The sequence below is a fragment of the Mytilus californianus genome, unplaced genomic scaffold, assembly GCF_021869535.1.
Source record: "Mytilus californianus isolate M0D057914Y unplaced genomic scaffold, xbMytCali1.0.p SCAF_1, whole genome shotgun sequence".
NCBI lineage: Eukaryota > Metazoa > Mollusca > Bivalvia > Mytilida > Mytilidae > Mytilus > Mytilus californianus.
The window spans coordinates 127,560,209-127,574,613 of record NW_026262581.1 but is presented as its reverse complement, the minus strand read 5'-3'; the positions used below and the strand labels follow the sequence as shown (position 1 = coordinate 127,574,613).

Here is a 14,405-nt window from a genome sequence, read left to right as displayed (position 1 = left end):
GGGGGGGGGCTATCACCATTATAATAGTAAAATGTATAATGAATTTCTAATATGCACCAATTGATGTGACTACCACTCTTGTATGACCTGCATGGGACAGCCATTTGAAAAAAAAAGAAAATGCCTTCTTTCTGTAAAGTAACAGAAAAAAAGAAAACTCAAAGCAAAAAGAAAACAACAATTTTATTGCTGTTCTTCATATCAAAGTCACAGTGAGGCCTTCAACAATCAGCAAAAGATTACAAGTTCAAGATGGTCACTAGCTCTGGTCGGAGCGTTAATTATGCCCCACCTATGATAGTAGTAGGGGCATTATGTTTTCTGGTCTGTGCATCTGTTCGTTCGTCCGTCCGTTTGTTCGTTCGTCCGTCCGTCCGTCTGTCCCGCTTCAGGTTAAAGTTTTTGGTCAAGGTAGTTTTTGATGAAGTTGAAGTCCAATCAACTTGGAACTTAGTACACATGTTCCCTATGATATGATCTTTCTAATTTTAATGCCAAAGTAGAGTTTTGACGCCAATTTCACGGTCCACTGAACATAGAAAATGATAGTGCGAGTGGGGCATCCGTGTACTATGGACACATTCTTGTTTTTATTCTGCAATAAGCATACTGGAATAAGTGAAAGGTTGACATTACTTTCTAGTCACTGTAAACACTATGTGCTTTCAAAAATGCCACATAATCACATTTTTTCCTAGCTTTTTATCATTCAAGTTGCCTTTGGAAAAACCTGTTAGAAATAGGTTTTGCATAAGAATTTCATTAACTTTGCAGTGTAGTTTTTTTTCTAGCCTTTCTTTATCATATATGTCAATGAGACAGTTACCAAATGACAAAATGCCAAAGTCATCTTAAGGCCAGCATAGTTCACTTATAAGGTATAAAACCACTAATTCATGGGCACATTGGTTCTATGTTAACTTCTGCTATTTCCAACAGTCATAGCCATTTTATCTTTAGTTGAAAAAAGTTAGTCATTTCATGTCAAAACAATACCTTTGCTTGGCTTGTGGTGAAATTTTTTTTATTGCATTTATGAGTGCACTGGTTCCTTGAGGTTTTGGAAGTACTGGTACTTCTGATCTGAAAAACAGGCCTCCTATTTCTTTTCCATATGATGTTTTAATATTCAAAATTAAAAATTCAACAAAGGTTATACAGTGATCTCAAGTCATTAAGCTTTCATATCCTACCAAAGTTACCCACAACTTTTGCATATTTTAGAAGTTACAGCTATGCCTAGGAAATAATTTGTTTAATAGATATGTATTACTGTCTTATATGTTTGTCATGACCGGGTCTAAATTAGTGGTTCTGTACCAGAAGTGTTAATGACCTATTTTAATACTTTTTAGCACATTTGAGTATTTCGTGTTTAATTCCCATATAAATTATCAGAAAATATAAGTAATTTCCAGTTTCTTGGTCTTATATTACTATTTTTTGCTCTGTTGATATGTTTGTTTGCGTTGCATTGTCTGGCTTTCTACAAAGTTTGTATACACTAAGCTTTTGTCATTTTGCATAAAAAGGTTTTCATGTGTTTTTTTTTTTGTCAACAAAAGTCATTTTCAGACACATGTAGTTGATCCATTTATTTCATAAACCTGTTCTTAGTATTGCCATCACTTCCATCTGCTGTCAAGTAGGTTTTCAAAAATAGGATTCAGTGGAACCAACCAATTTGGTTTTTGTCGAGCCTGCGACTTTTGTCGCAGAAAGCTCGACATAGGGATAGTGATCCGGCGGCGGCGTTAGCTAACTTCTTAAAAGCTTTATATTTTAGAGGGTGGAAGACCTGGATGCTTCATACTTTGTATATGGATGCCTCATGTTATGAAGTTTCCGTCAGTCACATGTCCAATGGCCTTGACCTCATTTTCATGGTTCAGTGACTACTTGAAAAAAAAGTTCAGATTTTTTGTAATGTTAAATTCTCTCTTATTATAAGTAATAGGATAACTATATTTGGTATGTGCGTACCTTGCAAGGTCCTCATGCCCGTCAGACAGTTTTCACTTGACCTCGACCTCATTTCATGGATCAGTGAACAAGGTTAAGTTTTGGTGGTCAAGTCCATATCTCAGATACTATAAGCAATAGGTCTAGTATATTGGGTGTATGGAATGATTGTAAGGTGTACATGTCTAGCTGTCAGGTGTCATCTGACCTTGACCTCATTTTCATGGTTCAGTGGTTATAGTTAAGTTTTTGTGTTTTGGTCTGTTTTTCTTATACTGTATACAATAGGTCTACTATATTTGGTGTATGGAATAATTGTAAGGTGTACATGTCTAGCTGGCAGGTGTCATCTGACCTTGACCTCATTTTCATGGTTCAGTGGTCAAAGTTAAGTTTTTGAGTTTTGGTCTTTTATTCTGATACTATATGCAATAGTTCAACTATATTTGGTGTATGGAAATAATTTATGATCTATATGTCAGTCACGCAGGTTTTATTTGACCTTGACCTCATTTTCAAGGTTCATTGCTCAGTGTTAAGTTTTTGTGTTTTTGTCTGTTTTTCTTAAACTATGAGTAATAGGTCAACTATATTTGTTGTATGGAAGAATTGTTAGCTGTACATGCCTGCCTAGCATGGTTCATCTGACCTTGACCTCATTTTCATGGTTCATTGGTTAATGTTAAGTTTATGTGACAGTTGTAATAAAGCTTTATATTTAGGTCAACATGATATCAATGATTAGTAAAGAAGGCGAGACATTTCAGCGTGTGCACTCTTGTCTTTTTATTATTTAAAATTTTTAATGTATGAAGTATTGTGCTGAATTTGAAATTTTGTACTTTGATTATCTGAACCACACAATCTATAAATTTTTAAATTTATGGTCAAAAGTCATAAATGTTCAACTCCATCACATTTTTTTTGAATAAGCTTAAATCAGACTGTTAGATTTCTCTTGAATTGATTCAAATTTTGTTATTCAAGGGTATTTTATAGCTTTTTGAATGTAAAGGGATTTTCTCATTATTGAAGGCCATATGATTACCTGTAGTTTTTTCACATCCACATCCTTTGGTCATTTGGGGACACTTGTCTTATTGGCAATCATACCACATGTCATTTTTGTACAGAGTATGTATGAGTAACAAATCAGTTTTTCAACCTGATTTGTGAGCTATTATTCTCAGCTATTCAAGTTACAAAATGACCCAGTATGTATTTGAATAACGATACTTGTTTTATTTTTAAAAATAACATATGTTGTGCATGGAGAATGAATCTATCTGTCATAAAAATGGGGTTAACTTCAAGTGTATAATTATGAACAAGGGATCATTCAAAATATATAATTTGCCTAAATGTGTTCCATTGTTAAATATAATTCATTGTTTAATTTTAAGTTCACATAGCAACATGAAAGCAATTTGTACCCTTCAATGCTAACATACAGTTTGATTTTTCTATGTCAGTGGTACATCCAAAATTACTCCTTAGCAAAATATGTTACTTGATGCTTTAGCTAGCATTTAAGCAGATTTACACATATCTGCCAGGTGAGCAATGCATGTTTTGGAGCCTTAAGTAATTATGTTTTTTCTCTTGAAACTTTTATTCCATTTGCACATGAAAGTTTTATATGAAAACCTTTTTTGAAATGATCATCATTGTCACATAATACCTGTATTTTTGTGTCACAGCACCCAGTTGTCATTCAGCACTGGTTTGAGGTTACTCACAATGGTGTGAATGACATTATGCAGGATCAAGCCCAGCTCCCTTCACAACAGCTTTATGGGGCACACTGTTTAATATATAATTGATTTTCAGATGCTTCACAAGATACTGTATTATTTATGCCTGGTAAGTGTTACTATCAGCTTATGTCACGCTTTATACACATTGCACTTTCTACTTTAAAATTGGGATTCTCTGAAAACCTAGCTATTACAGTTTCACAATTTAACTCATTTTTTGTTTATATGATACAGTTCTATCATACAAATTTCTTTATTTGGTTTGCTTCATTTGTTTATTTACAACATTAATTTTCTTGTATGATTGATTACTATTATAATACATTGTACAACAAAAATTCCCTGTGGTACACTATGGTTTTGGAATTATCTGAGAATTCCAAATTAAAATGTCTGACAGTCATAATAACTTATAAAGTAATACATTGCTAATAGTTCTAAATATTAACAATTTGACAAATGCAGATTGGAAAAATTTTGTTATCCCAGAAGACATTGAATTTTGAATATAAAAATTGTTTTCACATGGATAATATACTGCCATTGGAGCAAAAAATTTGATTTATATATTTTATTCCAATTGATTGACATAAGCTGATAACTATGGCTAGCTGCTTTGAGGTCGAAGGTTACCCAGTATATATATTATAGAATCACTTTTTTCCCTTCCTTTGAAATATTATATCATAGATGCATGATTTAGATGAATCATGCATTCATGGAATGCTTCTTAGAAAATACTTTGAGCAATTGAAATGGAAATTGGAAAACCTTTCTACTAAGATAAAACCATGTACAATGTTACAAAAACATCCATAGTCATATCATTATCTCATTTTTTTAAATATCACCAAACATCGTTTATGATTTGATGATTTCCATAATTGAAAGTGCAAGTCTTTGAGTATCAGTTTCATGTACAATTTGAGTCTAAAATAAAAAAAATAAAGATGAAGTATCTTGAGAAATTTTATTCCAAAAGTGGATTTCATTAAAATAGAGAAAAAAAACTTGAATTGTACATGACCTATGTCAATGTAAGGACAAAAACAGCAGTGTGTGCATAATGTAATAGCAATATACAAGGACTTTGATGACTTGGCACATATTGCAGATTCACACACTGGAATTGCAAGAAAAATCAATAAAGAATTAAACATTCTTTTTCTGTTTAAACTATTTGTGTATTAAGACAGTTGAATCCAGATCAGGTGCATTTTTTTTACCTTCCTTAAAGGACATAGATATATAACAGTCTGTAGTTGGAGGAGGGAGAAAGAAGCTATTATTTGTTTTGCTGACATTTTCCTGAAAAAAAATATATGCTTTAAAAATAATCTGTATTCTTCCAACTTTATACCTTGGTAATGGATGCTTGTACTGAAATTTATGGCCTGTTTATCTAAGTCAGCATGGGGTCACAGTGAATGTTCAGTAATTAATTCATTCTAATATATTATAGTACTAAGTGTTTGTATGTAGAATATAGATCTTATTAATACATGAATATATAAAGAACTGTGTTCAGCTATAGATTAATTTTATGATATTTCTTTATATGTAGAAACCTAATACAATGATGAAAATAAAATTATTCACAAGTTACCAATTTTCATCAATTAAATAATTAATTAGTTCCATTATTTATATTATCCAAAGATTGGAAAATTCTACTAAATAATTCAGCACTTTAAATGAAACTGTAAATTTCCATGGAACAGTTTTGAGCCCCTTGAGAAGAGGAATCCTCCAAGAATCACAAAAGTTGGTATCTTTGACTTGAAGTACTTTATAAGATTAATATTAAACTTCATTACTATAAATTTAATATCATGTGTGGAAAAATGGACTTCGTTGTTTTATACCAACTTCAAGAAATAACGTTATTAAGTACCATTCCAAATCAAATTTGATATGAGCAGTTGATAAAATCATGAATTCTTGAAACAATATAACTTTTTCAAATAGAAAAAAAGATGGTACCTGGAAAATTAAATATATACTGTGCTGAACCAATTTGTTTGATAGGAAAGTACTAGTTTAAATATGATTATAGGTGTCCAAATTCTTTTTACCTATTGCTACACAAACATGGGTTTTAAATGAGATAAATACCAAACAGTAAAAAACAACACTTTACTAAATTGGAAGAAATTTTAAGTCTCCAGGATAATAATAGTCAGCTGTTCACACCATACACAACAGCTCTTGTGGAGTATGCTTTTCTTATCAGTCTTAATTATTTATACTACCCTTGTACACTCTTGTTTTAAAAAATATTGAATGCATAGACTTATATTGATAAAAAAGACAGTCTATCTATGCTAGTGTTTTGGCCAGCTCTTTGTCCATTCCCATTGAAAAGATGGTTGGAAAAAGCAAGACTCCACCAGAGAAGTAGTTTTCAATAAATGGATAAATGTGTGTATGATCTCATATAGTAGGCAAGCAATTAGTAGAATTACTTGCATGTATCAATATTTTAAATAATATTTGTAAGGTTCAGTGAATTTTGTCAATTAGTTATTACTTTGATACTAATTTTCATTATCAATATGCATTCCCCTCAGCCTTCCACACACCCACACAATGGTAAATGGCATCATTTACACATTGTAATGTTTGTCTAACATTTGATTCAAAATTTACAATTTTTTTTATTCTGAAAGTCATAAATAAGATATATATGGCATGTATCTAAAATATATAACAAAATCTTTGTTTTACAAAATTTTCGAAAGTAAAGCTTTCATTACAGTATCTGTAAATATCTTACAATAACCTTTAAAAATGGAATACAGGGTTATTATAAGAGATAATTGAGGATTGCTTGATGAAATGTTATGTAGTATTTATGTAGAATTATTTTTATTTTAACCTTTCAATTGAGGCATGCTTTTCTTGGTTAAGGTTTCTGAAAAGAAATAGTAAATGTCATTTATCATTAAAACAACCATTAACAAAAACTTATTTGGATAAAGAAATGTTCAGATCTTGTACATGATAATATATTCCTCGTTTGTTTTACAGAAGAAAATATGGAAGTTGATGATGAGCCAATGAAAACACATCAGACGTTAGAATTCTTTGAAATGTGTGCTGACCTCATAACAACATTAGCTCGATAAGGAGTATACAGAAACACTGTCACAAAATATTATACTGTCTTACAGAAAAGAATGTTCAAAGAATATGACTTCCATCTTAGACTGCCTTATGAATGGAAACTTTTGATTCATCTTTTCTATAGCTGAATGAAAACAGGTATATGCTAGGAGTTCATCATAAAACTTCAGAGAGATACATCCTAGCTGTTGTTCATGTTATATTTCTTCAGATAACCCCCAAAAAAAAACATAAAGCAAGACATGACTTTTACATAAATGAGAGTTTACAAAGCACATTATTTATTAAACTTGTTGTATATTTCATTATTTGAAATGAAGTACACAATGTATTTAATGTAGTGTGTATTGCTATAAGTTACATCTAGTACATAATATATGAAATTTAGTCTGTATAGTTGTTATATTAATATGTTATAATAAATGTAGTGTGTATAACATTATGTTTAATAAAATGTACACAATACATAAATATAGTGTGTATTACATTATAAAATGAAATGTTATCTGTAATACATATGTAAGGAAGTACTCTTTTACCAGTAATCTACTCTATTCATCAAATTTCTTTGGCAAATACCCAAATTTCTTACAAATCTCTATTTCATTCCTCTAAATGCCTCGTTTCTAAAAGTTCTCAACGTAAATAGCATTTAACATTCTTCATATTTTTCAGGAACCATGTTATTGAAAGCTTTTTTTATTCTGTGAAAAATATCTAAAATTATGTTTGAATGAAGACATGTTGGGTGTGTCTCCCTATGTGATTTGTACAAAACCACTTCTCTCTTTGTGTATTTGTATGACCCAGCCATTTGAATATTTATCTCTTTTAATGAATATCTCGTTGATCGTGTTGAAGTGTAAATAGATAATAAATTCCATTTTTTAAATGTTCTGCATATGTGCAATTTAACACATAGTTTTTATGAAGATATTTTGTTTGTGTACTTTAGCTTAAGATATTTTGTTTGTGTAGTTTAGCTTACGTTATGTTGTTTCTGTTAGTGTCTTATTTGAGAGAGAAAATGTTGATTACTAAAAATTTTTAGTCTTTTTTCCAAATGGATCTAAAGCCTGTTTCAAATGAAGATGCATATATTTTGGTGAGCTTTATTTTTTATTAAATGACAACAGTGTAAGAGTTTTACTTAGTTAGGTCAATCAGACGTGTGTAGCTTTGAATGACTTGGTAAAAACATGCTGAATGTCACTCAGTAGTTGTGTTAAAATATGAAATTGACAGTGTTGATTACAGTTCCCGAATTTTCTGAAAGTTTTCAGTGCTAGTTACTTCAAGTGCTTGTTTCTGAAAAACAATATCTTTTGTTTTGTTATTATGAATAGGGCATTTATGTAATCAAAATTTTAATGTAAAAATGTATATTGACAACATATATTAAACAGAATTGGTATTTATATTTTGTTTTCCTTCTTTTTGTGAAGAAAGTATTTGAGAGCATTTGTTCAAATATATTACTTTGTCCAATACACGACATATGCAAACTATTCATGATTCTTGATCTTTAGTTTTCTATGTGGTGTTTTGTTATTGTTGTCAGTCTTTTCATTGTTTAAAAGGCATTTGCTTTTTATTGGCATCTAGTCACAGCCGTTCTGTTGACTGATTAATTACCTGAAATACAGTACACAAGTTTGTCATTGCTTTTATAAAGATTTGATCCAATCAAGCTGGGTCTATGTGATCACTCTAGATTTAAAGATGGTATAGAGTTCTGAATTAAAGACATATCATGAAAATGATGATGATTTTTATGACTTGCAGAAATTTTAAAAACCATTTTAATCATCTACTCTCAAATTGTTTTGACATGTAATTTGCCCATAAATTACAAAAGATAGGTCAAACAGCTACAGAATTGTTTGGCCAATAGAATAAAAAGTGTCTAGTAAGATTATGGAAAGGAAAATAAAATTTCATCAGAAATCAATAAACAATCATAAAAAGAGAAAAAAGTATATCAATGTTTGAACTTAAAATACCCCCAAAACAACTATATATTTTTAAGTTAATTTATGGAGAACTTCATGCTCATTTTATCCACTGAAAAAAATGTTATCTTAACTAAATGCAAAAGTGTTATATCAAGATTTTACAATGACCAGACCCAAAGGTTATAATGAGGTATTCTTATCAGTTGACGTCTGAAGTCGTCATCTCTTAACTTCTGCAAAAATCTTCCCCTCTGAAACTACTGAACAAATTTGAACAAAAGTTGGCCACAATAATCATTGAGTTATCTGGTTTAAAAATTGATTATGCAGTAACAACAAACCTTCTCTCCCAAGACTCTGTCTCTATATGGGTACAAATAAAAATCACGAATGCAAGAAAGCTAATTGCTGGAAGTTGCTATAGACCTCCATCCGATAACGGTACATCCATAGATCAACTCAAAATGTCAAATCAACGATCATTCCTGGTGGCAACTTTAATCTTGTCCACATAAACTGGAATATTCCATGCATCGTTCCTTGCAAAAACCAGACATTCAACTTCATGAACAACATCTTAACATCATTAATGGATATTCACTTGAGCAGATTGTTAAAACAACCCACAATGGGAGACAGAACACTTGATCTCATATTTACAAACATACCAACCATAGTCTACAAAGTAGAGACAATGCTCCCTATAGCGAATGCAGATCATGATATCATCCTATGCAGAATGGGCAATATCTCTGAAACGTAATAAGAAAATAAACAGGAAAACCAACCAGTGTAAAAAAGCTAACTGGAAAAACATGAAACAAACTCTAACAAGAAATTAACGGTCATTTCCACAGTTCATCTACTAATGATCTTTGGAATACATTCAGAAACAGACTTATTAAATCAGTAAAGAAACAAATTCACAAGAAGACAACCACAACAAAGATCAAACCACCCTGGGTTGCTAACACCTTAAAAATTGAAGTTTAACAACTATATAAAAAGAGCAAAAGTAGTCCGGAACAAATGAAACAAGACCAATACTTAAAAAGAACATTACAAAGAGAAATGCGTAATGCCTATTGGAACCGTATCGAAAAAATTATATCTGACTTACCGGTAGAAGAACCAGATGACAACATCCCACATACACAACCATAGAACTTGATTACATAAATTAAAAGTATGACAGCACAGGCATTGCTGCACGTAGAAAAGATAGAGAACTAACAGACACTACATCAGAAAAAGCAAACATCTTTAAGAGACAGTTTCAGAAAACTTCTCCGAAGAAACAACAAGCGAACCTATACCAAACAAAGGGAAAACATACTATCAAAAATGAAAACATCACTAAAGAAAAGTGTCATAAAATTACTGGATAAGATCAATCCTAATAAAGCAACTGGTCCAGATCAAATCTGCGGAAAAGTTCGAAAAGAGCTTAGTAGTGACATCCCTACCGCAATATCATACATATTTCAGAAATCGCTAGACACAGAAAAACCGGGTTCAACCCACCATTTGTTTCTTAAAATGTCCTGTACCAAGTCAGGAAAATGGCCATTGTTATATTATAGTTCGTTTCTGTGTGTGTTACATTTTAATGTTGTGCCGTTGTTCTCCTCTTATATTTGATGCGTTTCCCTCAGTTTTATTTGTAACCCGGATTTGTTTTTATCTCTATCGATTTATGAGTTTCGAACAGCGGTATACTACTGTTGCCTTTATTTAGACGATTGGAAACATGAGAATGTTTGTTCTGTCTTTAATAAAGGAGATAAACACACTGTAATAAACTATAGACATATATCACTCACTTTCATACTATGTAACAATCACGGAACATGTTATAGCCAGTAATATGATGGATCACTTAGAAAATAACAAAATGTTGTACGACCTTCAAAATGGATTCCGAGCATCAAGATCATGTGAAACTCAATCAGTATCGTATCATTCACCCAAGAACTTGCAAAAAACAAGATTAGCATCCAAACTGGTATAGTTGTGACGGACTTTGCCAAAGCATTTGACAAAGTACTTCACAAAAGACTTCTCTCCAAACTAAATTATTATGGTATTGAATACAGCACCTTACACTGGATAGAAGATTTCCTCACATACCGCATTGGTGTCCTATCCTGTGCCTTGCGTATATAAATGACCTTAATGATGAAACCAAATACAGCACCCCAAGATTATTTGCAAATGACGGCATAATATATAAAACGATACCTAACAAATAAAACACAAAAACTGCAAAAAGATCTTACATCAGCAGAAAATGGGAGAAGGACTGGCTTATGTTGTTCCATCCAGTGCTCACCAACCAAAATCTAAACTTCATTAAGAGAAACCTTAAGGTAAATTCAAAAACAACAAAAGAAAAAGCTTATACATTACCTGTAAGACAAAAGCTAGAATACAGCAGCTGCGTCTGGGAACAACATACCAAATCACAAACACACCAACTTGAGATTGACAAGCGCAGGGCAGCTAGGTACACTTGCAACAGATACCATAAAACCAGACCAGTACCTGAAATGCTACACACTAAACTGGGCAGCTCTTGAGAAATATCGAATAAGAACAGACACATTTTCTATAAAATCATACACCATCTTGTAGCTACATACCCAGCAAATTTGGTTATCCAATCGGACAGAAACAATACAACAATCACACAATTTTTTGTACATATCTATTAATGATACATATACATAAGAGGTACTGCCCTTTAATGGTGAATTTTACCCATGTTTTCATTTTTGGCCAGAACTATATAGCAGATAAAGAAAAATTGGAAACACCAAAATATATCAACGCGATCAAATTTGCCCATTGACTCCTTATACGAATTATTGCTCTTGTATAATGATTTTAACCCAATTTTGCATATTATGCAAAAACTGTAACAGATAAAGAAAAATCGTAAACAACAAAAATGATCAGCCATGGTGTTGTCTGTTTTTATCTAACTTCTGATTTTTTATTGACCCTTGCCTCTTTACATTGACCACACTTTCATTGAATATGCACTTGTCCATCTTTTCCTTGTTGACATGCTGATGTCGTATCATGCACTGCCTATTTAGTCCTTTGTTATCATTACACTTATATTAAAAAGAGAGATAACAAGATCTGACTTGAAAGTAAATACCAATTCATTTTATTGGAAACTAATGGTAGAAAGACTACTGAATTTCTGCCTTGAAAAAATGTACTGACCGTGGTCCTAGTTTAGCTTTTCACTAACAACAAGGAATCAGAAATTTATTGCTGTTCATCTAGGAAATTGCAAACTATATAAAATAACATATTTTTATTATGTTTTCATTATGCCAAATTACTTTTCTCAAATCAATGGCAAACTGTAGACCAAATTTTTCGTTGAACAGACAAAATTGTTCTTGCAATATATAAAAAAATCAGACATAATGCTACTGCTTTTCTTGTTTTAGAAGGCGTACAACATATAAAAGAAAATTGAACTTGTTCATTATTTAAGCGAATATTGTTTGCACAGCTTCCACCACATGGTTCTTAATCAGAACTTCAGATAAACTTAATATTTTTACACAGTATTATGCACTTCTTACCCTCTCCGGAAAGTTCTTTTTTTCAGCCAGCCATACCCACTCATCTGCGTATTTTAGGATGAGGCATAATTCTCAATTTAACATATTTGTAAGGCAAATAATACAACCATAGATCTTTACATACTTAAAGAAAATATAGAAAACCATTTTAATTATTCATCATCAACTCGTCACATGAGTTTGTCTTTAAATGAAAATGAACGACTATCGACTACAGTTTTCTTCTTCCATATATAGAAATCGTCCGTCCTTGATCTTTGACCTTGTTTTGACGGAAATGACACTGTATTTACTACCGAATAAAAAAGATAGGACATATGTTATGATTTCTAATTGTGTATGATAAATCTTTATTCCAGGGGGTGCATTAAAAATGAAATTATATGCCTTGTGTCGCTTCAATAATATTGTAGAACCTTGCTAATACGTTATGCGCGAGTACGGGGCGCCGAGTGGGACTTGAACTTTTTGTAATCAAAATAAATTTTGTGTACACAAAATTCAATTCTGTCATAACAAAATCATTTTTGTCTTACAAAACTGTGTGATACAGACTTGTTTTATGAGAACTTCAATTTTGTAATGACAAAATATTTTTTTGTAGACAAAATTCATTTTTGTCATGACAAAATTCAATTTTGTCAAATAGGTATGCAAATATAAACTTATTTTTATACAAAATTGACTTTTGTTACCTGATATGGAAATTTGTACGCAATTAACATGTTGATTGAATTAGCATCCTGTGATTTTGTAATTAAAATTATTTTTTGTGTAGACAAAATTGACTTTTGTTAAATTTTCACTTCTGTTAAACAAAACTCAATTTTGTCTTCACAAAAATAAACACAAAATTCAATTTTGTGTCAAAATCTCAGTTTTCTATGCAAATTAGTTCACAGAAACCAAACTAAACTAATTTGCATACAAAATTGACTTTTGTCGCCCAATTTTCAAATTAGGTAACAAAAGTAAAGTCTGTGATACAAAAATGAATTTTGTCATGACAAAAGTAACTTTTGTCCACTGAAAGATAATTTTGTATGACAAAATTTTAATTTGTAGTATGCTACAAATTTTGTTAAACTGAACTCATTTTTGTTGAACAAAACTCACTTTTGTCCGTACAAAATTGAATTTCGAGTACAAAACCACAAGAGTCCCGTTCGGCGCCAGTGCTAGTAGTTCCGTGACGATAGAAAAATATATTGTACGATTCTGCTTTCACCTACCATTTAATAGTTTTTGTCCGCAATCTAAAGCTCTACTGTATTTGTTATACTCCATTGTATTTGTTTTACTCAAAGGGTTAAATATATATATATACATCCATCAAATAAAAAAGTTATTCATATTGCCTTTGAATGCAATTTTGATTTACGTTAACTTTTGAAACAAACGAGGAACTGGATGGGATCTAGAAAATAAAGTGTAATGGCCAAATAAAATAATGAATAGAGAAAAATATGAAAAAAATATAAAGAGGTGAATAGTATAAAGAATAACTCTGGAAAATAGAAGAATAGAATAATACAATACTGATTACAGAAATGAAGGATGTACATAATAAAGAAATCATCTAATTACAGAAAATTATAATTGTAAAATTATTTTCTTGAGAATTTTACAGAATAAACGTCATTTTTAAAGATAAAAAAAATGCCTTAAAATTTAAAGAAAATAGAAACTACAGACTATGGCAAGCCGTTTTACTATTTGTTCTAACTTCAAAGATATCTAATAAACTTTATAATTATCTCATAAAGTTTATAAGATATCTTATATAATTTATAAGATATTTTATATAGTATATAAGATATCTTATATAGCCTATAAGATATCTTATATAGTCTATACGATATCTTATATAGTTTATTAGATATCTCATATAATTTTCTTTATAAGATATCTCATATAATTTTCTTTATAAGATATCTTATAAATTATATGAGATATCTTATATACTTTGTAAGATATCTTATATACTTTGTAAGATATCT

General features: G+C 30.9%; 1 protein-coding gene across 9 annotated transcripts in view; it reads left to right on the top strand.

The window, feature by feature from the left end:
• The window catches only part of LOC127733673 (5'-AMP-activated protein kinase catalytic subunit alpha-2-like), a 51,794-nt gene extending 43,531 nt beyond the window's left edge, over positions 1-8,263 (top strand). For 6 of the 9 annotated variants that reach the window (XM_052243038.1, XM_052243009.1, XM_052243023.1 and 3 more), the window contains 2 exons: positions 3,793-3,825; positions 6,750-8,263. In XM_052243038.1, coding sequence (XP_052098998.1) covers positions 3,793-3,825; positions 6,750-6,847 — 131 coding nt within the window. In that variant the 3' untranslated portion in view covers positions 6,848-8,263. The remainder of the gene's footprint in view (positions 1-3,792; positions 3,826-6,749) is intronic. The other 3 variants (XM_052243046.1, XM_052243031.1, XM_052243002.1) reach the window with 1 other exon arrangement.
• The last annotated feature ends 6,142 nt before the right edge of the window (positions 8,264-14,405 follow it).